This window comes from Stigmatopora argus, chromosome 19 (assembly GCF_051989625.1).
Source record: "Stigmatopora argus isolate UIUO_Sarg chromosome 19, RoL_Sarg_1.0, whole genome shotgun sequence".
Taxonomy (NCBI): Eukaryota; Metazoa; Chordata; class Actinopteri; order Syngnathiformes; family Syngnathidae; genus Stigmatopora; species Stigmatopora argus.
The window spans coordinates 10134937-10162256 of NC_135405.1; the positions used below are offsets into that span (position 1 = coordinate 10134937).

At 39.5% G+C, this 27320-nt stretch overlaps 3 protein-coding genes across 3 annotated transcripts; 1 reads left to right on the forward strand and 2 right to left on the reverse strand.

The window, feature by feature from the left end:
- Positions 1-1042: 1042 nt before the first annotated feature.
- apobb.1 (apolipoprotein Bb, tandem duplicate 1) lies at positions 1043-16989 on the reverse strand. The gene is made up of 29 exons (XM_077587378.1): positions 16955-16989; positions 15809-15989; positions 14915-14947; positions 14715-14827; positions 14402-14547; positions 14175-14316; positions 13917-14069; positions 13701-13825; positions 13515-13600; positions 12999-13443; positions 12811-12925; positions 12583-12729; positions 12285-12496; positions 11993-12188; positions 11734-11910; positions 11459-11662; positions 11190-11357; positions 10877-11082; positions 10615-10797; positions 10373-10503; positions 10062-10272; positions 9811-9983; positions 9474-9634; positions 9283-9392; positions 8828-9201; positions 2761-8736; positions 2558-2669; positions 2294-2480; positions 1043-2223 (listed from the first exon to the last, which is right to left on the reverse strand). Exons 2-29 carry the CDS (start codon positions 15861-15863, stop codon positions 1234-1236), a joined length of 11331 nt encoding a protein of 3776 aa, XP_077443504.1. The 5' UTR covers positions 15864-15989; positions 16955-16989; the 3' UTR covers positions 1043-1233.
- Positions 16990-18748: 1759 nt separating this feature from the next.
- Positions 18749-24821, reverse strand: LOC144064902 (interleukin-6 receptor subunit beta-like). The gene is made up of 16 exons (XM_077587796.1): positions 24634-24821; positions 23187-23450; positions 22946-23069; positions 22699-22877; positions 22513-22625; positions 22400-22423; positions 22069-22225; positions 21884-21966; positions 21573-21789; positions 21314-21481; positions 21114-21215; positions 20717-20860; positions 20502-20642; positions 20173-20257; positions 19892-19973; positions 18749-19427 (listed from the first exon to the last, which is right to left on the reverse strand). Exons 1-16 carry the CDS (start codon positions 24692-24694, stop codon positions 19038-19040), a joined length of 2334 nt encoding a protein of 777 aa, XP_077443922.1. The 5' UTR covers positions 24695-24821; the 3' UTR covers positions 18749-19037.
- rdh14b (retinol dehydrogenase 14b) lies at positions 24137-27306 on the forward strand. Its single transcript, XM_077587793.1, has 3 exons — positions 24137-24194; positions 25779-26226; positions 26546-27306. The coding sequence occupies exons 1-3, from the start codon at positions 24160-24162 to the stop codon at positions 27161-27163; spliced, it is 1101 nt and encodes a 366-aa protein (XP_077443919.1). The 5' UTR covers positions 24137-24159; the 3' UTR covers positions 27164-27306.
- Positions 27307-27320: the final 14 nt, after the last annotated feature.

Here is a 27320-nt window from a genome sequence, read left to right on the forward strand (position 1 = left end):
CACCTATTAGTGTAAGTTTCGAACACTGTATGTCAAATGAAATTAAATTGAACCAAGAAATTGTCATAATGATAGCCATAATTAAGATGGAAAAAGTTCCTCTCCTTTTACTATACGTTTTATTTATTTTTCTCTGTACATTGTGTGTATCTTTTTTAAGGTGGGGTATTCGTGCACACATAAAATGGGCCTTCAGGAATAAAGTCGTAATTTTATGGGGAAAAAGTCATAAAATTATGAGATGATCAAGGATACAGTACGGCTAATTTAGACAAATTGACTACTCTGTAATTTGCGTAGTGCTTAAATGCCTCCATTAGAATAAAGACTATTTATTTATATATATTTTCTAGATCAAGGTAGAATCAATCAATGTAGTCAAGTCAAAGTAATTTAGCTTATTTTATGTAATATTTAGGTCGTTTAGCTAATGTGAAGATATGCAATATAACATATATCTTGTAACATATTAGGATTATTTTCCTGCAATATTAGGAAGTATTATGTAACATCGAGATTTTATTGTAATATTGCATACAATTTTATAGCATTACTCCTCTCATCTCGTAGTATTGCAATTTTCTGTAAATTTTACTACTTTTATCCTAATATTATATTGTATTATTCCTCCAAGTCTATGACTTTTTGTGACTTCTAATATTACAATGTATGACTTTATTTTAATATTAAGTTATACCTTTTTTCTGTTACCTCAGAAATTGTTGAGGATATTAACACAAAATTGCCTCATAATATACAGTTGTAAACAATTACAGTATTCATCTACAATTATAGTTTTATCATATGAATTACTGATTAAAGCAGATTGGTGGTAACAGAATGACAATTTAGGTCATACTAGATTATGCAATAATGCTTGACTGCCAACAAGTGGGAAAGTCCAAATAGAAAATAAATGTCTAACCTTTGAATGGCACTGTAATATACTGGGGTTTAAAAAAAAATTCCCCTATATATATCCCCTTCATGTTGATTCTTATGTTTGTTTCATATGTAAAAAAGAGACAACATTGGATATGGATGACTCTTTTTAATGTACTTTATTGACAAAGATCGTTTATTGCATGTGTGTGAAACATTACATGCTTAACAGGTTAAACAAGCTCATTTAACAGTTAGACATGGTGTCATAAATATGGTTAGCATTTTTCTGGCAATACTCCTTCCAATAAGAGGGAGTGTTTAAGGCTGATTCAGACTTAAGTTACTTCCTTATTGCTGGAGAGAAAAGGGAAGGCTGATTTCAAGCTTTCCATTGCTGACTTTAACCAGAGCTTCCTGTGAAGCTTGTGACAAGGGTTCAAAAACAGTAGCGTTGACTTGCTCCACTACGTTAATGAACATGTCCATCATGGAATCATATGCATTGTTGACCTGTTCCATATTAAGGGCAGATATCTTGTCAACAACAACCCTCAAGACTCTCACAATATTGCGATAGAGGTCATTGATTCGCAAGAAGACTTCATCTAAATAGTCAGACTGGATTGAGTCAACAAACTGTTGAGTCTTTTCCACGACAGCCGTCATGGTTTCCCCAATTCTCACCAGCATTAAGTCCATAGTCTCCATATTTTTCAAACAATCAACAAGTCCAGTGCTGATTTTCTGAACGTATAATTTCACAATGTCAAAGACCTCAGTGACAGTAACTGCATCACCAACTGGCATGGTGATTTTCATGGTGCTGATTTTTTCCAGGAATGCGTTATGGTAGACCTCCATGTTATGATATATGACCACGATTGTTTTGTCCAGAGAAATAGCAATGCTGTCGGTCATTTTCTTCAGGACTTCTGGAAGCGTGGTCATTTCATCCGAACCTGGCAGTTGGAACTTGGTCTCTCTCAGGAATGTGACGATAGCATCCAAGACAACCTGGATATTTTTCTGATACTGGACAATGGTGTTTCTGAAGAAGACTGAAATCTGGCTCATCTGGATGTCATAGTTGATGGCGGTATCATAAGCATCGCTCATGCGGTTTACAACAACATTCTTCAACTTCTCCATGTTGCTCATGATCTGGTACTTGTTGAAAAATTCCGAGAAGACTGAAATGATGGAAGGGAATCGCAGCTTCATTTCAGAGAGCAACATTTTGGGTGTCTCAGTATTGTAGACAATCTGAAGATTGATCCCATTGGCATCCTTGGAAGAGGATTTTACAACCAAGATGTCAACATCAGCATCTGGAGCAGACTGTCAAGAAGAAAGCAAAAATCAGCAAAAAATATCACATTTGCAAATCGTGTCAGGTTCTTTAACTCACAGGATAACGTCCATAGACTCGTGCACTCATCTGTGTTGGTACTTTGCCGTTTAACTGTAAGCCCAAGAAGCCAATAGATGGAGCAGATAGTGAAGCACTAAGAACATCTCTGCGGGCAGCGTAGCGAAGGTTGACATCTGTGAAAGTTTGGCTGGTGATATCCACATTCAGGGTCTGGCGAGAGACGCTGAAAAAGAAAATACGTTTCAAAATCAATCTTTTATTTTATGACTGAATGAGAAAAAATGTAAAAGATCATCTAACCTTGTGCCTTGGTCAATGACATGGTTGGCATCCATGTTGAGGTCGGTGTGTGTCAGGGTGAGTTTGTTAACCATGTTCAAAACTGCATCCGCAAAGTTGACTGTTGAAGAAGCTATTGGGCAAAAAGTTTTTGTTTATTTCAGCATGTGATGGTATTGGATCAGAAGGTGTATAATTATTTTAAATGGATATCAACAACTCACCATCCAAATCATAATCTAAGAAGATGAATGCAGAGGTGGCAGAAGATTTAAATGTGCCTTTGAAAACAGGAGCGTTTCCCTCCAGCTGTACATCAACATTTGAGGAATACAGTGGACTAATGAACTTGCCGACAGTGGAGATCTTCTGCTTTTCGACTGTTACGTCGGCCACAGTTTTGTCCGTGATGGTGAAATCTCCCAGGCTGCTTGGCTGAGTCAGAACGATCTCAATATCGGCAGTCAAGGAGACTGGTGCAAGATCAATGGTAGCCTGAGCAAGATGGTTCCCATTGGTGTTGAAACCAAAGATGTTGAGCTCGTTGTTATTTGTATGCTTCAGTGTAGCATAAACATGGCTTAGGGAGGCTTGCAAAGACACAGTGTCAATTAGATCAACGTTGATCACTTTGGTTGGTCCTTGGTTAAACTTGACATCTGCAATGAGCTTGCCAGTGGAGCGTAGGCCATTATTCAAGAACAGGTTCATGTCACTGTCCAGGACTGCCAACAGTAAATTGTCGTCAAAAGCTTTGGCATCCATGTTTGCCTTTGTGAATGCTTCGATGGAAATGTCATCGCTAGTTCCTTCCAGCTTCAGGCTAAATTCATTGCTTGTTTTTCCAGCAACCTCTACTACAGGGATGTTGAAATTACTCTTAATATTGATGGTTGAATGAGCCTTGGTTTTGGATTTGGTGTCTGCATTCAGATTGTGGTTGAATTCCAGTGTCATTACAGGCAAAGCAATTCGTGCAGCAGATGCCATAGATGTAGCAGCTTCCAAAGTCTCAGTGCTTACACTGAAGGTGCTGTCGTGTGTACCTTCAATGTGATTGTTTTCAAGGGATAATGAATTAGCCAACTTGATTCCTCTCCTTGTGGTCAGGCTGGTGGTGCCATCAAGTTTGGCTTTCAAAGACTCGAAAACAGAAGCAGTGGTGGCTCCCAGGCGGAATACAAGCTCATTTTCTGTATACAGTCCTGTATTGACATTCACATTGATGACGGATGACTTAAAGGACAGCTCTGAGATCAGGTCACCCAGAGGTGGAATCTCGAAACTCATCACAACAGCAATAGGAGCAGTATGTTTCTTCTGATAAACAAGCTTGGCATCGATGTCGAGATTTTGTTCAGTAGAAACCTTGAGTTTCTTCAGTCCTGTCAGCTCATACAAGTTCACGTCACTAATTGCTGGGGTGCGAATGTCCACAACAGGGATTTCAATGGCCGGAAAGTTGAAGGGGTTGTTAAGGAAGTCAAAATTGGCATTACTATCCATTGCAAAAAAGACACCAGCCTCATTTCTGTTGTTGTCAGCAGTCAGGTTGTAGGTAATCACACCCTGATTAAGACGGCCGCTGTAAATTGTGTTCATCTTTTGCTGGTTGGGTGTTAGACTTGCAGAATAATCGTTCTGCAAATCAATCTTAGCAGTTGGTGATCCAAAGATTGAAACTCTGCCATTTAATTTGTTTTGGAAGTCAGCGACAAACTCGTAGAGGTGGGCAGCAATGTTAATTTCATTGGAAATGTGGCCTTTGACTGCACCAATAAATTCGGTGTTATGGTTTGCCTTGAGCTCAGCCTTCATGTCATTTAGTTTGACGTGTCCAGAGGAGGAAATCACGCTGTTCTTAATGATTGGGGCCTTCATTTCATTGAGAATGTTAAATTTGTAGAGCAGAGGACTAGCTTCGGCGGTTACTTGCTGTTTCATCGTTATTGGTTTTGAGTCTGTGCTGCCAGAGAAAGTCAATGTCCCTAGGCTTGGACTAAGTGACAAATAGAGATTGCTGTTATGGTTGCCTTCGTGAGCAACAGACTTGCCAACATTGTCAACCGTTAAAGTGAGGGTTAAACCTTCTTGACGAATGACTGCCTTCTGGTTCATGTTAGCGTCACATTTGACACTGAGGACTGGAATATCTACAAGATGTTTATAGTTTGTCTCAAGAGAAGCAGCCATGCCCTCTTCCATGGCAATAAAAGCAACGTTAGTCAAATCAGCGCTGTAAATTGGAGAACTTACAGTCACCGTCGTCTTTGCTTGGGCCTGGCCAGAGAAACCATAGAGTGACAGAGAGGCTTGGTGATCAACAGCAAGAGCTTGATGGTTGATCTTGAGACTTTCTGCGAGCACGGCACGGTTCATTTTGGGAAGTGCAATTTGAGCAGTTGAGTCCACTTTGTAATTCAGGATTCCAACGATGGAAGATTCCCCTTGAGAAGTTATGATGGCTTTGAATTGAGGTGTTGTTACTGTCTGAGTGGCGTTCTGGAGCTCAACAGATGTCTTGGCAGCATAGATGGGAGTATTGAATCGGATCTCACCAGAGAGTTTGCCAAAGCATGGGACCATTATATCACTTGGGATAGTTGGAAGTGTCATTTCAGGAAAAGAAAGGGACTCAACCATCTTATCTACAGGGAAGTGTGGAATAGTGGGGAAAGAGATCTCAGGAAGAGTGATATCTGAGAAGTTGATCTCAGGCATGGAGGGAAGGAAGTTCAAATTCAGGTCTCCAAAGAAAGCATCTGTGTCGATCACTGCGTAATTGAAATTCAAGATGAAATCAATCATTTCAATGATTTTCTGCTTGATGCTTTCAAAGGAAATGGTGGTGGCTTTGATGGTATGGAAACCCAAGATGGTGAACTCGGGGATATCCAGCTGTGAGGGGATTTGAACCTGTCCAAATTCATCCATGTTTAACTTCGTGGATGGTACCACAAGATCAGTGAGAGGAATGGTGAAAGATGGTATATTGAGCTCACATTTCTTCAGTTCACTTGTCAGTGCATTCAAGATTTCCTGAATCTCACTGAAAATCTTTTGCTCAGGGAGCACCATCCTGATGTCCTCAATCACTCCATTAAATGTCTCACTGGCGATGTTCAAGGCTAACTGATAGTATTCGCACACTGTTTCCAGCAATGAGGCAATCTCACCTTTAATGTCAAAATTTTTAACTTCTTCTTTTATGTATTCAAATAATGTCTTGATGTCTTCAAACACAAACTGCCCCATCAGTTCCTTTACATTGTTAATGAAATCGGCAACTCTACTTTCACTTAGACGATCCATAAAACCTTTCGCTGAGTTTAACAGAGCATTGGATAGATCTTTTGCTGCTTCAAGTTTCTTAGAAATTTCAAGAGCCTTGACTAGATCGTTAAGGTAAGTAGTGCATGCAGCAATTATATCATTTGCGTCGTCCACAAACTTATTATAATCCAGTGATGCCATCTTCTGCAATGTAGACTCAGTATAGGACTTCAGTTGTTGAATCATATCCTTAACTTCAGTGGTTTTCATGTAGTCAATAACTGCCTGGACGATTTGTTGGATTTTGTTTGGGATGTCTGCGTCCTTCACCATTGTGGCAGCAGTGTTAAGGATCTCATTAATATTTAACATCTTAATGACCTCCAGCAGTTTTTCCAAGAAGTCTTGGACCTTTTTGTCAGCTTCAAACTTCACAACAAACTCCCTCAGCTTGGTAGAGAATGTGTTGATTTTGTCAAAGATATTGAACTCCTCTATCAGTTGCTTGAGATAGATCGTTATGTCGTCAAATAGCTCGGTTGGAATGTCAGTCACTATATCCCTGATGATCTCTTTCAGGTCAGTAATGAAAGTGGCAATGTCAAAAGTCTCCGCTATACTTTTCATGAAAGTCAGGCAATCCTTTAGGACATCCATGATTTGGTATTCCTTCTCAATGTTGTGCAGGAATGCCAAACTAGAGTCTTTCAATTGTTCCAAGTCAATCTGTTCAATCATCCTCTTCACGGTCTCGATGACATACACAACCATTCCCTTGATGTCATACTCAGCGTTAATTGCATTTACCAATTCCTGGATCTTTGACGAGATGGTTTCAGAAAGTTTGCCATCCATAATAATCTGCTCCATCAGGACAACATACTGCTGAATGTAAAATTTGACTTTGGTGATTATTTGATCAAAAATGTTTTTTACTGCAGCATCCAGATCCTCCATAGAGATCTGATAATTTTGGGCAAGACCACTGAAGTATTCCTTCAACAGAATAACTTTGCCTTCAAGGTTAAGTTGAGTAACAAACTCACTTACACGCTGAGGAATGGCCTCAAGTTTTGCTCTGATCTCATCATTGTTAATGTAGTCCTGAACAATTTCTGCAACACGGACAATGGCATCTTTGATGCTCTCCACAAAAACTGGCACATTTTCTAGCAGAGGGAAGTGAATGATATGGCAGTTGGTGTTCTTGTCGTACTTTAGGAAACCTGAGAGGCTAAATTCCTGGTTGTCTGTGGATCCAGTGTTGATGATATTTGTGAGGAGAGCAGAAGAAATGGCCATTCCGGTTCCTTCAGGAGTGTTGAAAACACTCATGTCTTGATTAAAGGCATGTTTATTGATTTTAGACTTAAGACTAACACTGGTCTTCTGTTCCGTAGTTGAAAGAACAGCATCCACTTTATTGTCAAATGTTGTCTCCAGGGAAATGCCATTGTCTAGTGCCTGGTTGACAGAGGCTCGGCATTCATGTGAACTGGCAAAAGCCAAAGGCTGTGCTCGCATGAGGAACTTGCCATAGAGCTGTGCACTGTGCTTCCCATACATAGCCACATCTCCATCGGCGTTGAAGATGGCATCGAGGTTGAAGTCGAATGGAACAATGCTGGAACGGAGGCTGTGGTCAAAGCGCATAAGCTGCGAGTTGAAGCGGGCAGCGTTGGTGAACTTGGCAGCAAGACCAATAATATCAAGCTCTGAGTTATGACTCATGTAGGTTCCAAAGAGATTTCCAGTGGTGCTGCACTTTGCGTTGGCAGTCATGTCAGCGTAGTTAATCTGGTAAATATGCTTGATCTCTTGCTGATTATAGTTAGCTTTCAAGCTTCCAACTAGGTCCATTTTGTAAGGGCCTGCGTGCAATTCAGCATCATTAATGATGCCAACGCCGAGAAGCTGTAGGTTGTTGTTAACTTTGCCAGATGTTGCAGAGGGTGTCAGGTCAAAGGCAATGTCATGCTTATAGGAGGCAAACTCAAGGTATTGGGCTATTGCCTTGGAGTTCAATTTAAGGTTAAAGAGTGTCAAGGTCAGATCATTGGCATTAACAAACTTGGCGTCAAACAGTGCTCCCTTGTTGCTAAAGGAAAGAGTTGCTCTTGTGGTGTCCAACCCAGCGTTAAAGGTGTTTTCCAGGGAAAACGGACTCTGAACAGTGTTTGTTCCACTAATGGCTAAACCGTCTTTGTCCATTTTCAAGGTGGCTTTGTGCATGGCAGTGTTTTGTAGAAACTTAATGATTGCATCACTACTCACAGTCAGACCATTGACATCAAGAGTTGATGTTAGCAGAGAGTAGACCTGATTCTCGGTATGGTCAGCATTCGTTTCCACTCTCACAGACATCTTGCCAGCTCCAGCAGAGGCTTCCGCCCTGTTGTGGATTTTCATGCCAAGGGCAAGGGCACTTGAGTAGCACTTCAGTGACAGGTTGTTGTCGGCGAAAGCAAGCTCAGCCACATGTGTCAAGGTATCTTCAAATACATTGGTGTTAGAAACGATTGACAAGTCACCATTAGCAAGACTCGCTTTGAATTGGTTTTTAGCTTGGAGAATATTTGACTCGAACTCAACCAAAGAAATCAGATTCACATCTGCTACGAATGGACTAATGTTGAAATTCTGAGATGAAATGGCCTTGCCGTAGAGAGGTCCAGCTTTGAACATTCCCTTGAAGTTGCTATCAACAGCCATTTTTTCAGCATTGATTCCAGTCATAGAGTTGTGTTCAATGTCAACATTGACACTAAATGGGCTTGTGGCTTCAATCTTGCTAGTTGTTTTCACATTAATTTTGTCCGTGATAGTTGCATCCTCAGTAAAGCTCACACTGCCTTCAAAGAACTTGTGTGACAAAGAGCCTTTCACCTGGGCCTTGAGAGAATCGGTGGTGGCCAAAAGTGCAGAGCCTAAATGACAGATACAATGCGCCAGTTAGTCATTACAGCACCACATTCTTAATCTTTCCCAATCTAACAATAAGATATCATTGATAAATACCTTCCATCTTGACAGCGAGTATTTCAAAAGGAGAGCTTCCTTTGAAATCAAACTTAGCAGAGTAACTTGGAGTTTCCACAACATTTTTTCCAGCTGCGATTGAAGCCTCAATATCGTAGAGGTTGCTCTTCATCTCAGTTGAGACTTCAGCTTTACCGAAAAGAGGGACTGTAAAAGTGAGACGCTCGGGAACGAAGAGTTCCGGGATTGGAATCTCCATTGAAGCAATCTCCAGTCCAAGCTCAGGAAGAGACAGGTGAGGTGTTGTTAAAGCTGGTGGGAATTTCATCTCTACAGTTGACTTTCCTCCCAGGGGGAGTGGGATGGAAATGGTAAAGCGCTCTTTGTTAAAGTAGTACACAGCCTTTGTTTCACTGTCAAAAGTACAAAAGACAATCACATGACAGTTTTGAGAAAACCCAACAATCAGTAATCATGGCTTTTTACAAACTTACGTGTTTAGGAACAGTGTCGCTGGCAGAGAAATCTCAGGCATCTCTGGAACTCTGAAGTTCTGAATGTAAGGGATCTCTGAACCATACTTCTCCATGTAGTTGTTTGCTGCCTAAGGGAAAGAAAATGGTGGAAGCTTATTCACCTGAATGCTTATCAAAACATGAAAAACCCAAACGGTTGTATCCCATACCTCTCCAAAGTTCTTGAAGATGTGAGCAACCTTCATATCAGTCTGTCCAACCTGGGTGTCAAGAAGTTCTTGTGTGTACTTCTCAAACAAATCAGAGAGTGGCCCAAGGTTGACATCAGTCTTTGCCTCAGATTTGAACTCAACTGCAACCTTGGTGTCATCTGAATAAACAAGAAGAAATGGAAATATATTATTTATTTACATTTATTTTAAAGGTTGGGTAAACAGTAGTACTTTCGAGATAGTCTAATAGATATGAAACATAATCTAGCTGGTTGTGAGGATTACTATAAAAAAATATTTCCGTCAGTCGAAGTGTATAAAGAAAATATCCTACCGTATTTTAAGGCAATCTCCTGCTTGGACACAGCTTCCATGACCTTCACTTCAGTCTTCAACTTCAACTCCAATTCATCCTCTCGCTTCATGTTAGCTGTCACCGAGGCATCAACGTTCAGTGTGGGCACCAGAAGCTGAACTTGAAGCATACCTTTCTTCAACATTTCCAGACTGTGAGGGGAAATAAGTGAGAATATAAAATATGACAAATGACCTCACAGTTTCTCTGTGAGACGCTTGATTTCTTACTTGGCTCGACCAATCAGGGAAACCTGAGGGATGTTTTTGTTAAGTATTTCCAAAGAGATGGAGTGGGTTCCCTTTCCTTTGGTGTTTCCATCAATAACACCGAGTCTCACTCCTGCTTCAACATCATAGTCAGGAATCTGGATGTCAGCGGTGACTGTGTGCTTCCTTCTGTTGTATTTCAGGACTGCTCTGGCCTCTGTGGGATCTGTACCTGTTGTGTGTGTGATCCAACCAAGGCAACAATATTATTCCACTGAATTTCAAAGATGCATCAAGTGATGGAGAAGCTCATATCTCTAGTCTTTGCATACCTTCAGCTCTTAGAACAAACTTCACTGAGTCGACCTTCTGCCTGCCCTCATCTCCTTCCTTCAGTAGCTCGTAAGCAACGGTGGCCGTGTACTCAGTGACATCACCACTGGGATGGAGCTCCAGTGCAAGTCTATTAAAATGCAAGATATCATGGTTCATAAATATAGGTAGACTAGATCTATCTCTAATCATAGATTTATGGCATCAGGAATTAGTATTAAATTTTTGTGTGCTTTCTCACTTGCTGTCACCAGTGAAGGGGAAGTAGGGTGCCGTCTCTTGAGAGTAAGCGTCATTGTACTGAAGAGCCGTGCAGTATTTCATCCCAGCAAAGAAGGGCGTGCATTTGTTAACATCCACTGGATTCATCACTAATGGGGTGATAGCCTCAACCCCTTGGTCATTCACTGCCACCAGGGTGTTTCTATATTTCAAATAAAGAGCAGGAGTTTATATAAAATCTTAAACCACTGAAAGCCAGATGCTGTGTTTTGGTAGCGTACGTCATTCTGATGAGCTTGGTTGGGCTTTTTGGTGCTGGAATGGTCATCTTGACACGGTCAAGTCCCATTGAGATCTTGGCTTGAAGACTGCTCTCATGGAAGATGTTGGAGTTCATCTCCAATCCAGAGTTAAGATATTCGGGAATATAGGCTCCAACGTGAGTTGAAAACTCAACCCCAGCAGATGGCATGAAAGCTACTTCACTCTGATGAAAAACAAACAAAAACATGTACATTTTACAGTCGTTATAATATGTGATTAATGCATTATTTATTTGGTTAAAACATATTTAGGAATTTAGGAAATTCTTACCATGTCACGGGAAATCTTAAGTCCACCTTTGACACCAGGGGTGAAGGTCCCAGACAAGGCAATTTTCAGAGGCACACCAGTGACCGTAGGCAGGAAAAAGATATTGTCCATGAAGATGTAGTGTGCAAACATGGTGTTGTCAGTCTTTGTCATCAGTCTCATCAAGAGCTGTGAAAATACAAATCATTGAAATACCATTGATAAACCTGCTATGGATTTAAAACATTTGCTTGTGAAGAGTTCTGCTCAAAGTTTCTTTCTTTTCTTACATCAGCAGGGAACATCTTCAACATGCTCTCGAACAGCAAGGCAACGGAGTTTGCCACATCTGCCATCTCATTGGTCTTCAGATATCCCAGCTCGTTCCCGAACAATCTCAGATACATCATGGCTTCTGGAGAATCGGAGACCTCTAGTTTTTGCATCAAGGTTTTGAGGTTTTGGCCAACTTCACTCAGGAAGTTCTGAGATAGCTAAACAAAGATTGACAAAAATGTTACTTTATTGTAAGAAACCAAACAAATCAGCAAATCTTATTAGTTACCTGTCTCTTCATCTCCGCTTTCTTGTAACCAGGTACGAAACGCTCAACGATTTCTCTGACTGCATGCATGTTGTCAGAAACAAAGTACATTGTCTTCATAGCAGTGTCAGGGAAGAAGCCGTCGTCACCAAATAGTGCCTCAACGGTTGGTTCGAATCCTTTACCCCCCATGCCAATCTGTAGTGGAGTTATAGGTCTCAAATGAACTATGTCCAAACTTACTGTGACAGTTTATTTTCGTGTCACTCTAAAGGTTTACCTCCATCATGTCAATGTCAAAGCCAAATGCCCTCAGAGTCATTTCCAGCATGGCTTCCTTGGGCAAGTAGCTGGAGCCCTCGAAGATCATATTTCCCTCCACAGATCCGATCCGGTAGTTACGAGAGAACTTCATGGGGTCCATGATTGGTCCAATCTCATTGCTCTGGAAGGCGTCACTAAGCCTTTCTCTGAGTCTTGGCAAAAACAAAAACAAAAAAACATATAGTTCAACTTCGAACTTTCCCACTCATATTAAATTAAACACGAATATGCAGCATTTCCTCACTTACTCTTTCGTTTTAGGCTCACTTGAAGAGAGAATGTTGGTAATGTGAGACACCACAAAGCTCTTGAATTGTTCATCTCCCTCTGTGAGCAAGGCAGTGACCAAACGCACCAGCTCACTTGTCAGGGGGTTCTTCATAAACACAAGATATGCAGCTATTCTCTTTTGCAGTGGGCTGGCGCTGTCCAAAACGACCTGAATGAGAACTTCTCTTCCCTGTGACAAAACAATAGTTCCGATAAGCAAGCGCGATAACTAAATAGTCAGATCCGACTTCATCATTGCTGAATACTTGTACTTGCCTCATCTGAGATAGGTGTCAGGCGATAAACCTGGATGGCAGCTTGCTGCACTTCCAAGGAAGCATCTGGTTGGTTCATACACTGCAGCAGTGAAGCTCTTAGTGCAGGACTGGCAGGCACAATAGCAGGAGCCATGTTCCCAATAACCTAGACAAAGATTATCTTTATTTTAGAGACTAATGACAAACAGGGTTCATCTAATGGTTCCCTAGCTATAAAACTACATACCCTCAAAGTGAGGAAAGTGTTGTCTTGGTCACCAGCACAGTCACCGAGGTGACCTGCCAGGAATTCAGCAACAGAGCGGATCTCAGGGATCACTTCTCCTTCAGTTTTTTGAAACCTGATGGGAGGACATTTAGGTTTAGAGACTTCCAAATCACATTTCACAGTCAGATGTAATTAACATTACCCACCTCTTGACTACATTGCTCAGGCCATACATCATAGGCTTGCTAGGCTTGTATTTGACCATTTCCAGCATGTCATTTATCAGCAAGGCAGAAGGGTTAGAAACGAGTCCTAATGCAAAAACTGCAGCATCAACTTCTACTGCTGAGGTATCAAAGCTCCTAAGGATCTGCATGATGGCGCTGCTGCACTCTGGGGTTCCGCACTGGGCCAGAACTTGATAGGACAGGACACGGGACACAACAAGAGCCTCGGGGATGGCTTGGCTCAGAGTTTCCATCTTCAATCCGCGGACCATGGTGACAATCTGATGGAAGAGGTGTGCTCTCTTCTCGCCCTCGTTCTCAGGCAAATTGGCCAGGTCGCTCAGCAGATCCAGAAAATCATCTTTACTCTGGGAATATGCCTTGTTCTCCACCGTGTCCATATGAAGACCCTTGTGATTATCACCTATGAAACAAATGGAACATTAGACTTTGGAAATTGAAATGAAACCATCTCAGACGAAATTGCGTGTTCACCGTGGTCAAACACTCTGTTGTTAGAAGTTGAAACCTGGATCAGAGTTAGATCTTGCTTGGCAACATTTGTAACTCCATATTCCCCCCTGAAATTGTAAAGCGCTGCGTTAGGATTGAGACTCATGCGGAAAAAGGAGATATTGCTGAATTACACAATAGAAAGGACATTAGAAAAGTCAGATTTACTTGTGGGAGAAAGGGATCAAGATGTGCTTCTCTGTGCATGAGCCAGAGGTCATATGTTTCTTCTCATTGTCAAACTTGTAGTTGCAGGTCTGTGAGCTTCTGATGAGCTTGGAAAGAGGGTATTGCTAAAGACGAAAGGGATAAAAAAGGCTCCTAGTTATTTGACAACAACAACAAAAAATATGCCTATTTGTATTTATTTTTCAAGTGTCTTACCATGCCAGAGATGGGAGCCAAGGGGCTGGTGTAATCTTTAACTGGGACAAATTTGTCACACGAGGACAGGTCCCTTTCCAGGCTGATGTCAGTTGCAATGTCCTCCCTAGCATTGACGGCATAGTGGGTCTTACACATTCCGTGGATTGTGGGCTAAAATGCAACAGGAAAAAAATACATTATTTGCTGTTTTTCAGACAGTGTTGTTTTTTTGTGTGTGTTTTTGTTTTGATAGATTGCCAATAGAAATTACTGTACCATTTCCTCGTCCTGTTCCATCAGAGGCACCGCTAGAGCTGAGATGATACCCCTCTTGATGTTTAGGGTGGTTGTTGTCTCACCATGCTCAGGGTACAGTTTGACATCATTCATACCCTCAACCACAACCTTCAGTGGATATCTAAAACACATCAGGGATGTTAATACGACGTGTTTTGGTACAGCTCGATATTTGCTGCACATATTCCAAAGCACGTGGTAGGTACCTTTCCATTTCAGCAGCAAAGGCATCAGAGCTGGAGGCCACATTGAACATGGGCTTGCCATCGGAGTCGAGGCCAACCGCTTCGCTCAAGCTACAGCCGGTGGTGCGCACGATGAAACTGCAAGTCTGTGGGACTTCGATTTCGACCTGTTACAGGAAATCTGGGTCACTATACTTGCCTTATTTGAACGCATTTAAACTTACAACAAGCATTTAGTGGGGGCGTTTCATTTAATCATTTTTGCTTGTCTTTTATACAGATTCCAATTACAAACGTAGCCTACCCAAATGTGCGAATATGGTCCGTGTCATACCTTGCATGTTGCCCTCGGGCCGTTCTTGAGTGAAAAAGCTCCATTGATGGCATTTAGAGACTCCGCTACGTATTGGTATTCGTACTTGTGCAGTGTCTTGTACCTTTTGGCCACTAGAGGAGAACATCAGCACCACTTGGTTTTAGACATTTATTGTTAATGTTTCACAAAGTAATCAGCAATTATCAGGTGCAACTTACGTAGACAAGTGGGTTGATCCACGTCTTGGGCAACTATATGGAAGACAGAAAATACACATTATTATTTTTTTATTACCAGTAATTAATAAGAAATCATTAATGTCTTAATGTTGTCTTTATTTATTTTTATCGACTATTATTTAGATATTCATCTTAAAAATCGAATAAATAACTTGGGAATGTTACCATACGCAAAGGTAACTGATCAAACAATTATATACAGTTAAAGATGTTTATTTATTATTGTCAATTTACTGGAGACAGTCTAATCTTTTATCAGTTTGCAAAGATTTTACTGTGTAGGCTGCAACATGTGGAGAGATAGCGCTGCCATAATCCAAAACAGATAAAACGAGTGCTTCGATCAGCTGTTTTTTAACCTGGCAGTTGCAAATATGTATCAATAAAGGTTTTGATATTTTTCTGGTACAACCAGATGTCTAGCATAGATTTTCCTTTTAGAGTGATAACCATATAATACTTTATTTTTAATTGAGTGTAGACAGCGTAAGAAAAAGGGCCAGCCTTGGTTAATGGTAGAAAAGATGTTTACACTCTAAACTTTAAAGATACCAAAAATTTCTACATAGCAAAATCATTTTAAAAACAATTAAAGTAAGTGGACTCAAATCTGACCAGTTAGTTAAAATGACACATGAATGATTTGTGAAAATACCCTTTCATGTAATACTCACAAACTGTATTTTTTGGATGAAATCATAAGAAAGAAAGCCACTGATTGGAATAATTTGATTATTAAAAAATATATAATTGTATTATTAACCCAAGCGTAACATTTACTTCCAAATACTAATTATGAAATGGAAAATTCCCAGCAATATATCTTCAAAAAACTGAAAAAAGGATCAGTGGAAGATGACTGTCGGTACTCACCAGCCAAGGCTGTCGTGCCGAGGATCAGCAGAAGGCAGAGCTTTGAGTCCCTCATGGTGGGCTCGTGAAGCTCAGTCCCTCACGGTTTTGGCGAGTACTCAGACGAGACTGAATGCTCAGAATCCTATCCGGTCTTTTATACGGCAGATACTGGGAGGAACGACTCAAAGTCCACTGGGCCCTGCAGTGTGGAGGGACAAAGGGAAAAGGTTTTCAAGCATAGTCATTGATCAAAGCAAAGGCTTACAACACCGATTGTCTGAAATCGTTACAGAGAGGGTCCTCACACAAATTACTGATCCTATCAAGACAAGTCAATGAGTTCAAGTTAGTTTTGTTACTTTTCAAACCCAAAGTCTGTCCTTGACCAAAAAGGAACAAACAAGTAGTGGGTACACAACATTCACAATCAGTTCAGAAAGTTTTATATGTTTATTGATGATTTTTATCACCTTAAAACTGTATGTATATATATATATATATATGTATATATATATATATATATATATATATATATATATATATATATATATATATATATATCTGTATATATATATATATGTATATATATGTATATATATATATATGTATATATATATGTATATATATATGTATATATATATGTATATATATATGTATATATATATATGTATATATATATATGTATATATATATGTATATATAAGTATATATATATGTATATATATATATATATATCTCCAATAATTTTCCTTTCTAAAAGGCAACCTACAATATACCGAAAAGGATTCAAACTGTCAAATTAAAAGTTATAACAGCATCTTTGTTGTGTGTACAAGTGAAAACAGCCATTTTCTGATTGATTTTATTTTCCAAAGCTTTCTTTATTTTGACCTATTTCTTGACTTGATAAAAATATCACTAAATGCATAGAATTGACTGTAAATTACACTATTCTTTAAAATACTACAGGTCACAAGCGCATTTGATTTGGCGTGGAGTTCAATTCTAGAAACACAAACCAAAGACCAAACCTTGAAAGACCTGTAAAACGGCTATTACATACAGTATATTTTACAAATTTTGGAGTTCAATAGTAAAAATATTGATGAATACATATTTCTTACTCCTTCACAATATTCCACAATTAAATTCCTGTATACTTACAGTGTGTTAACTTGTACTGCTTCTCTCGATTCCACTGCCACTAAAGCAAATGACAACAGTCCCTCAAATTCGATACTTGCTGAATGATGAACTTCGATCTGCAAATATTCAAAGGTTCCTCTAAGGCTTTATTTACCCTGAAATCAGGGGTAAATAAACAGTTACATTCAAGGTTCAAATCTGTTATTCATCCCAAGAATGAAGTCAGACAGACATTACATCTCATGGGTAGTTTAAATGCTGTATTGAAGCTTGTCTTGACATATTTGGGAATTTTCAACTTGGGTTCACGTGCCATTAACGATCATTCGCTGGCTATACTGTCAGCAAGTCGTCTCCGTGAATCAATCAGCAAACCAATCACTGTGATAGCTCTGCATTCATGTACCTCATTTCCTCTTGAAAAGAACATTTATGCAGGCTATTCTTTATGGGTTGAGATTGGTTTCTCCCAAAGAAAACTATAATTGTTGCACACTTGAATCATGCAATATTAGAATAATTTAAGTCACAACTAAGTCACTCCCCCCAAAAATGTAATTTTTGGAGCAAACAGTTGGCCAACTTTTAAAAAAACAATGATTTGTTGCCGAAGTGAAAAAATATGTTGACTTTGTATTACTAACTGTTACATGCCTCGTCATGCTGCTTATTGATCGATTTCAAGACAAAAACTGTCTGAGAGTTCTGATATAATGAAGTCAAGCACAGGGTATCTGTGGTGTCATAAATTGCCATGCAGTAATATGGAATTTTACTTTATCAGGTAGTGAGTGATAGATAACACTCTTCAAACCTAATAAAAAGCCATAGACATTCGGAGAAGGCAGGCCAAAGTTTATCATTTTCAGTACATGGAGTGCGTGATATCATGTTCTTACATGTCACATACGAAGTACAGTACAGTGTAATGGCCTTATTTTTGTGTAGGAATGATCCCCAAAATGAACAACAAATCTCTTATTATCATAAATATATGCGTAGAATGTAATTTGTCATCCTTAATAAACAATTTATGTGGTTATGTAACGGGTAAACATTGATAAATGCTATCACTGCCAAAGATGACCTAATGTTTTTTTTTGCTTTCTTGCTTCTTGCGCATTTGTTTGTGTCATTGGCTCACTCTTTGCCCCCTCTAGTGCATTTCTTCTCAATCTATTGTGAAAACCTCCATACAATTTTAACAGCAAGAGAAGTACATATAAAAAAAATAGATATATATGTATATGTAAACATAATTACAAAAATCAGGTCACTCGTTCAATGCTAAATGAAACAATCCAAGTAATCTATTTAGAAATAAAATCTAGAAATGCTAGGCCGACATTTTTCCAGCTCATGACGGGGCAGATACGCTGACATTTTCAAGTAAAAAACAAATTACATTTTCTGGAATAGAGAGGATGCCATTTTTTTAGGGAAACCCTTCTTTGAATATAAGGACATTCTTATATGTACTTTTTAAATTAATTAGTTGACAAAGAAATATATATCGTAAAACTGATCTTGTTTTTTTTTTTTGTTTGCTACATTTTCAAAACGCAGAATTTTGGTAAGGCAACCTTTACTGCAGGTCAGCAAACATTCTCTTAAGATGATCCATAATCCTGATTGCATACTTATTTATGATGATTTATTTGTCTTACAATGCTTAGATTTTTAAAATTCTCAATTAAAAGATTAATAACAGAACACGCTTTTAGTTTTTTTTGTATTCTCTTATGTATATTATGCATAACACTTTCCATTGAATTAATTTTGAAAACTAGTAAAGTACTAGCTTAAACTAGTAAAGTTTTATTATAGCAAATTGTAAACACTTCCTAAATTTACTTGTGATAAACAAATAATGTACTCCTTCTCCTTTCAACAACAAACATGCAGTTATTAGTTACATTCCTTTGATCCAGTATCCTGTATATAATGTGCATGCATAAATATACTTCTTTATTCTACACAGCATTTCATGACACATCAACATGCAAATTACATTAACTGACACACATAATACTGTACATGATTAGTATATATAGCATAATAACTTGAGTGTGTTGTGTATTATGCGCTAGTATTTACATTCTCACCTACATTGGTCTTGCTCAAATATGTCAACAGTGACGTACATAGCTAGGGATGTTGTCATTTGTTGATGGTTCTCTGGAAGTAGACAGTTAGATTCTTTCCCGTGGCTTTGGCTCGGGCTTTCCACGGAACCCTGACTTCGGTACGGGCTTAATTGACCGCCGCCATTAGGGAGCTGTGCTTTGCGTTCTCTGGAAGGAGACGGATTGAATGCTTCTTGGGGATCATCCGGTCTCTCTTTACGTATGTTAGTTTTTGAAGTAAAAACAAGGCCAGTGTATTCCTCCTGGCAGACATCAATGGGGGGAATTGTTTGGGAATCTTCCAAGTACACCCGTGCGCAGAGGCTTTCTGACGGGCAGTTGAATTGCCGGAAGGGAAACATCCCCTGGGTGTAAAAAAATGTGTATTTTGGACAAAGAAATGACAATATGCATCCATGTAACTAAAGCATTTTTCACAGTGAGAGGTGCCTTATGGGTTTAATTCATTTTGTGATGGATTGAAATAAACAACGTGCATATCTCGAAAGCAAACATTAACAAGGAGTGACAACATTTTTTTCAACTAAATATTCACAATTTGGCTAAGTGCTGCTTATTTTGAAGTAAGTCGAAGAGAGTTCACTGCTGTAATAAAAAACAGATTATTTAAACTGTACTGGCAAATGAAAGGGGAATTCTTTTTTCCAAATGACTCAGAGTATCTTAAGTCACCATGTACTGACATACTACCCTTACTCTAATGATAATAATGCTGTCGAAGTCTGCAAGGGAAATTGTAATTATTCAAATAATTACACAATCACCCCAGCCAACTTAATATGCTATCTTATTATCCAACTAAGTTCACCTTTTGATGAGTTCCTGATGGCCACTGCGCTACAGAACTAAGGCCAGGATCCGGAAGAGGCTTCATTAGGAACTTCCTATACCTAAGACACAGATAAGAAGACACCTTGTTTAGTCTTTTATGTTAAATTCTTGCTCAAACGCGCAAACAGAGGACTACTATTGATTTTACAAACAATACCACATAGTCTCATTCGAAATATTAAGAACATACTTGAAAAAAATGTTAATTCTTTTTCTATCTAGAGCTATCCAGAGCTTCGAAAAACCAAAAACACTTACTGTACAGTACAGCATATTACTGTTGATATCACAAGGATTATTGTGATGCTTCCGATGATCAAAAGTTTTATGACCAGCTGCGGATCTACCAAAGAAAATCCACATACGTTTTAATACCTCTGACTGCTACTAAATGACGATTATTTCCCTCACAATCGCATATGTGATTGACACACTTAATAATAGTAGCGGTGGAAAACATTTCTGCAATGGTATGTCATCCACATAAGAATCTTAAGTTTAGAGGGATTCCAAATGGACAACAAGCCAAAAGGTCAAATATTTTCCCATCACTCTCCAGTATGAAAAACAATAACAAAGTTACTCACCAAGGCTTTTTGTGTTAAAATATCTTACGTTGCTTTCACTCGTTCCAGTTTGCGCTATAGCCTTGATATACATGCTGTATTGGGTGTACGGAATCAGGTCCTTCAGAAAGACCTCCTTATTTGTACTATTAACTGTGATATCTGAAAGAACAAGTGACCCAAAATGGACGAGATTGTGACAAGAAACATTTAGCAATTGCTTGAGCTTCACTTACTGAAATGTGCTCCCTGTCCTCTTCCATAGAACACAATGTAGTGGAGAATAACCCCGCTACATAAATCCTGGTGCTGCATTGTCCATCTCACAAGGGCTTTTTTGTCAGTAACTTCAACCGTGATGGTGGAAAAATTTGCTGCGGCTGTAGGAAGCATATAATAACTTAAACATGCAGAGGAATGTTTATTGTTTTTGAAGTTTTTTGTCCTAGACCTGATGGTCCATGTTAATTTTTCTCCATTTTAAAACCTTACAAATACATCTCCCTGTTTTTATTCATTCAAAATTGACCAGGCTTTTTACAACTGTCTTTTCTGACTTATTCTCCTTTATCTCATTGTTTAATAAGCGTCACTTCAATTTGAAATATGAATTCATTGAACAATGCGTCAAACCTGCTACTGCCGTACAGAGCTGCACCACCCGTGTGCCAAGGCCCGTCTTGTCACCAAACAGTGGCGTAACTGTGATGTTGTAGGCTGCTTTATCCACGAGACCTAGATTTACAAAAAATATCAACAAGACTCTGTAACCTCTTCCTATTAATATGCCGTTCATAATGATGATGAATCAATCTCCTCATTCTCTAACATACCCGCAAGTGTGGTGCTGGTGGAATTGGTTTCCTCCCAGTGGTACTCATGGCCATCGTGGGTCCAGTCAACCATGTAACCCCTGACAAACTGAGAAGGAGCATCCCAAGTGAGTGAAATAACACCTTCCGTGGTTGAAGTTTGCACGTTTGTAACTTTAGGGAGACCGACTGGAAAGAAAACAAGTCAAATATTAGCAACATGTGGCTTACTCAGGCCAGTTATTTTCATAGTAGATGAAATAGCTCCATTAAAGCGTACTTTCTTCAACAGCTGGAACATAAACCGAGTCCTGTGACAGCACCTCGTCGTTATGAAAGACTCTGAGTTTTAATCTGTGCGCCTTTTCATTTAGGTGAAATGTACAAAATGAATTGGGACATAATTTAGGATTATAATCTAACTCAATGCCATTGTTCTTGAAGACAGTGTCTTGGATAAAATATGTAAATGTGCCTTGGCAGGCTGATGAAATCTCCTGTAAAGAAGAGATGAAGTGGAAAACTATTAGATGTTCAGTGGGTTGAAGATGTTTATAACATTCCACAAAATTTTATTTGAAGATTTCTTACCGCCCACATTGCGTAAACATTTCTAGTCCCATTTTTTTCTGGTTCTTTTATCTTTCTCCACAGATTGAGCTTCACATTACTTTCTATAAAAGGAATATGATAGTCACAGTTAAGTTATGAACAATAGTGAATTAAAAAAATATATATTATTTTTGAAGCCGATGATAATTTAAATTGGAACTTACTGTTTAGTTGACTTAAAATAGTTTGCTCTCTGCTCCATTCACTCCAGGGAGCTTTACTCCAAGCGCAGCGAGATGAAACTTTGTAATAAGTGCAGGACTCGATATTTTCAATGGAAATATTCCCTTTTCCTGTAGCTTCTAAAATCTTATTGAGAATCTTAGGGGAGGAAAAACAAACTATCTTAGAAAGAACAACAACAAATAAATCAACTGTTGTGCTACCCAATTGAATAACTACTATGTATAGTGAATATAAAATATGTATAGTGGAACCACTCCTATCACTTTAGGCAAATCCAATTAAAATGGAGTCATTGCCATTGTACGGTACCTGAAAATTTCCTTTCTCTCCGACCTGAAACACAAAACATTTTGGTTAACCATGACATGAATGCAAATGCTGAAAGACTGAAGATCTACATAGATTATGGCAGCAGGTGTTACCTTGTTATATTTGACTTGACAATAGTATTTATCCGAGGGGGTGGACGCAATACACTGAGCTAGTAGATGACTAGAGAAAGTGTGTAGTGTTAACCTTGGAGGTAATATTTGCACTATAGGAAGAGAAGAGATCATGATATAAAAGAATGTTTTTTTTCCAGATCAAATTGAAATAAAGTTACTTACAAATGTGATTAGAGTAAAATTCATAAGGGTCAGAGTCAACCTCCCAATGCTTCGTCTTTGCTCTCACAGTAAGGCTGTAGTGGCCCCCCAGTTTGACATGTTTTGACCCGACAGATGTGCATGTTTTTGCATTTCGTGATCTGCACATTTCTAACAGGGAAGCGTTATACCAAGAAGTGCTGAAAGGAAAGCACATTTGTCATCATACGTTGCGATTTTCATCACATAGAGAACCCATTCAACTCACACAAACACAGTGTAGTTGATTTTCTGTGAGACTTCATGTTTCCAGGTGCATGTGAAAAGCTGGGGTACACCTGGAATGGATCCATTTTTGTAGTGCCAGATGCAACCGACAACAGAAGGTTTCGCTATAAGAAAAAACAACATCACATCATCTTCAAGTACAGAGGTAACCAGACAAGTTACACAAATCCAATCTGAATTCCTAAAATCACAACATCTGATCATGAACCCCTCACGCTTACCATATGTCCGGACAAATGTCCCTCCGGCGATGATTTTAGTATCGGCCTGGCGGCATAGCACGGTGGCGTTACTCAGGGTGAAGTTTTTAAGAGATAGAATGTGATGCGTGGAGTTTATGGAGCTCGACCAACTTCCTTTGACGTCTTCATTGTTCAGCGTCCAGTACACTTTCCCGTTGACACAAAAGCTCTTGCACAATAGCTGAATATCCTCTCCCTTCTGGATGTATGGATCTTTTGGAAAGACATTGCACAAGTTCTGCCCTGTGGATATTAGTTACAACATCAGTGTTAATGCAAAAATGAGCAATATTTCAGGAAACTAATGCGACTTAATTGCCTATGTCAGAGTGCCTGTTCTGCTGTTCTTGTGCTTCCAGTAATTCTGGCACTCAGGTGCATAATTCTTATGCGGTGTATGATAAATGCAAGTAGTTATGCTTGGCTATTATGGCATAGAGTCTATTCCAGGGCGGCCTGGGGGATGAGTGGTTAGCGTGTCGGCCTCAGGGTGTGGGACCTGGTTTCAAATCCCGGTCGGTCCATCTGTGTGGACTTTGCATGTTCTCTCCGGGCCTGCGTGGGTATTCCCCAGGTACTCCGGTTTCCTCCCACATTCCAAAGACATGCATGGTAGGCTGATTGAACACTCTAAGTTGCCCCTGGGTATGAATGTGAGCATGAATGGTTGTTTGTCAATCAGTGGACTGCAGTCAGGTGCTTTTTGGTTCAGCAGAAATCTAATTGGTTAAACTGTTTGTGTTGGATCGGTTGGAACTAAAACCTGCACCCACAGAGGCCCTCAAGGACCGGATTGCCCACCCCTGGACTCTATTCCATAATAGCCAAGCCTCAGACAATTAACCAATGGGGATTGTGCTGAAATGAGAAGCACCTGACTGAAATCGACTGATTGCACTTCCAACATACATTTGTGGAAAGGTATCACACATGACATACTGCAACCGTTGAAATGTTTTTTTGCTCTAAGATCTACTTTTCAAGGAGGTAAGCTCAACAATTATTTAATGATATAACTCACATTAGATGCTATCAACATGTATGGGAGCGGCAGGGGATTCTGGACATGCCAAATTCATAAGAGCCTAGCTAAGGAAATGGACAGAAGGGAGGAATTAAAATGTTATTGTAGTGTAATCTACCATTTTTTCCCTTGCGATCTACGTATAATGGGCAGGCCTGGAATAGACAAACAAAACAAGCAAACCCTCCACAGAAGAGTATTTAGATTTGAGAAATGAGAAGTAGAAAGTCAAAACACTACCCAACCGTGCCCAAAATAGAAACTAAAATTGTATGTATTGAGGGAGATGTAGTTTTTTAAAAAAGCTTAATTTGTCCAAATGAATATTGTTCATAGTTCTGCATTGTTATGTCATTTTTATATTGTCATGCTACAATCTCAAGAAACGAAAGATGTTCTTACCTTCATAAATGGAAGTAGTACAAGTGTCGATCAGAAGCAGTAAAAACAGAACCGTATGCATTATCCAGTAAATAAGCAAATCTACATTCAATGCTAAGAATGGCCAGTCTTAAGGTTTTTGCGAGCCATTTATTTTTTCACATGTTTTCATTTTGAGAAGAGAGAGAGAGAAAGGAAATGAAGCAAACAGTTAGAGTATTACTCAACTGGAAATATGGCAAGACAACAGGAAGTCCCTTTATACTTGTATCCTTTCTCACTCTCTCTTTCTCTCTCCCTTCTCTTGCTCTCTCAAAAGAGAAACTTATTCTTTGCATTAAATGCATTAGTGAATGCTTGTGAGCCCCATAGTATAATGGCTTCAAATATGGTGATGTCATAGAACACACTCTTGTAACAGGATATCACCAGAAATAATTAGATGATGAGGTATTATAATACAATAATGTGTAGGATGGAGTAAATAGCAAATTCTCATAATGTCCCATTATTCAGTCACTTAACAGATTGGCCACTACATGAGAGAGTATCAGTTTATTCCTGTTTGAAGTGCAATTTGTGTTTACTTCATTGCATGTATTTAAGATTTTTCATCTAAAGACTAAAGGAATTAATCTGTTCATCAAACCCACAAATATTTGTCTTTTGTGATATTTCAAGATGAAACATTCTAAAGGCAGTTTTAATTCTCAGTTTAGCTGTAACTAGAGTATCACTTTGGAAACATTTATCATTCTAAAACGTTCCTCTTCTGCAATAAACACAAAGCAGGACATAATTAACAACAATCTTATAATCTTACACCATATAATAACTAACTTTTTAACAGTTTCACGTGTTAAGTTCAACCATTATTAATACATTTGTTTGTTTCAAAATTGTTACTATCACTATTCAGTTCATATTTGAGCCATTTTGATATTTAAATCAGATTTGTCAATTAAATACATATCTTTAATAAAAATGGCCAGTAGACGGCAGCATCTACCCAAATCTTGCCTCAAATCAAATAGAAGTGAAACTGGTTAACATCTAGCTAATGACTATGTTTTATGATAATAAATACAGACATAACACCATTATTGTATTAACCTAGGCGATGGGTGATTTTGTCCCCCCTTTATCATAGTGGATTTATTTTCCAGGGTTTTTATGGACAATTTCAACAACGTCCGCTTTCGTTTACTTCCGGTTGAGTTTTGTAACTTCAAAACACGACTTGACATTCTTGACGCTTCCATGGCGACTGCCGTCCTCATCGCAGCCGTAGTCGGTGGCGGTGTCCTGCTTTTCATGCGCCGCATGTTCCCCCGTCAAAAAGCGGTCAAACTCCTCATGTACCCGGCGGGCCTGATGCGTGGAAAAACGGTCATTGTGACCGGGGCTAACAGCGGCATCGGGAAGGCTCTAACCGGGGAGCTGCTGAAACTAAAGGCTCGGGTCATCATGGCCTGTCGGGACCCGAAGAGCGCCGCCGAAGCGGCCCGGGACGTCCAAGGACGTCCGGGAAAAGACTTAGGGGAGGTGGTTATTAAACATCTGGACCTGGCATCGCTCTCATCGGTCCGTAAATTTTGTCAAGAGATTTACGAGGCAAGTTGGAATGAATCCACACATTATAGTAGTTAGTATATATGTATTGTATATTGTCAGTCATCGTGTGAACTGTCCAAGGTCCTGATAAGATCAAACTGGGCTCCTTCGAATTTACTGAACTAATAAATAATCAATAACTAATAACTGTGATTATTTATTGATTATTTATTGGTTTGTGGTTGTTATATGTGCACTTCGTGGTGAATCTTTAACCCTCCTTATAGTATGACTGACAATATAATTCAATTCAATATTGCGTGACCTTTTTCGAATATAAATATTTCATGTTAAAGCCCTTTCGCTCTCGAACTACCAGGAGGAAACCAAGATCGACGTCCTTGTGAACAATGCCGGTGTTTATCAGTGTCCCTATTCCAAGACGGAAGATGGCTTTGAAATGCAGCTCGGTGTCAATCATCTGGGTCACTTCCTGCTCACCCACCTGTTGCTCGACCTCCTCAAACGATCGGCCGGCAGCCGTGTGGTGGTGGTCTCCTCCAAACTGTACAAGTACGGCCACATCAACTTTGACGACCTGAACAGCGAGACTAAATACAAGAAGGCGTTCTGCTACAGTCAAAGCAAGCTAGCCAACCTGCTGTTCACCCTTGAACTCGCGCACCAGCTCGAAGGCTCCGGGGTGACGGTCAACGCGCTTACACCCGGAATCGTGAGGACTAGGCTAGGCAGGCACGTTCACATTCCCTTCTTGGCAAAGCCGCTCTTCTACCTGGCCTCATTGCTATTCTTTAAGAGTCCCTTGGAGGGGGCCCAGACCCCCCTCTACCTGGCTTGCTCCCCAGATGTGGAGAATGTGTCGGGGAAATGCTTTGCTAACTGCGAGGAAGAGGAGCTGCTGTTGAAGCCTACGGACAGGGAAGCGGCTAAGAAGCTGTGGGATGTCAGCAGGAAGATGGTCGGACTTGAGGACTGATTGTAAAATGTGTGGACACAATTTAGAGTGAAAGGTGACATTACTTCCCCAGAAAAATGTAAAGAATGTGACTCATTGTTTTAACTAACTCAAAATGTACTTTTTTTTTTTTGCAGTGCCAATAAAGAGGAGAAAAGAATGACCATGTTTGTCATTT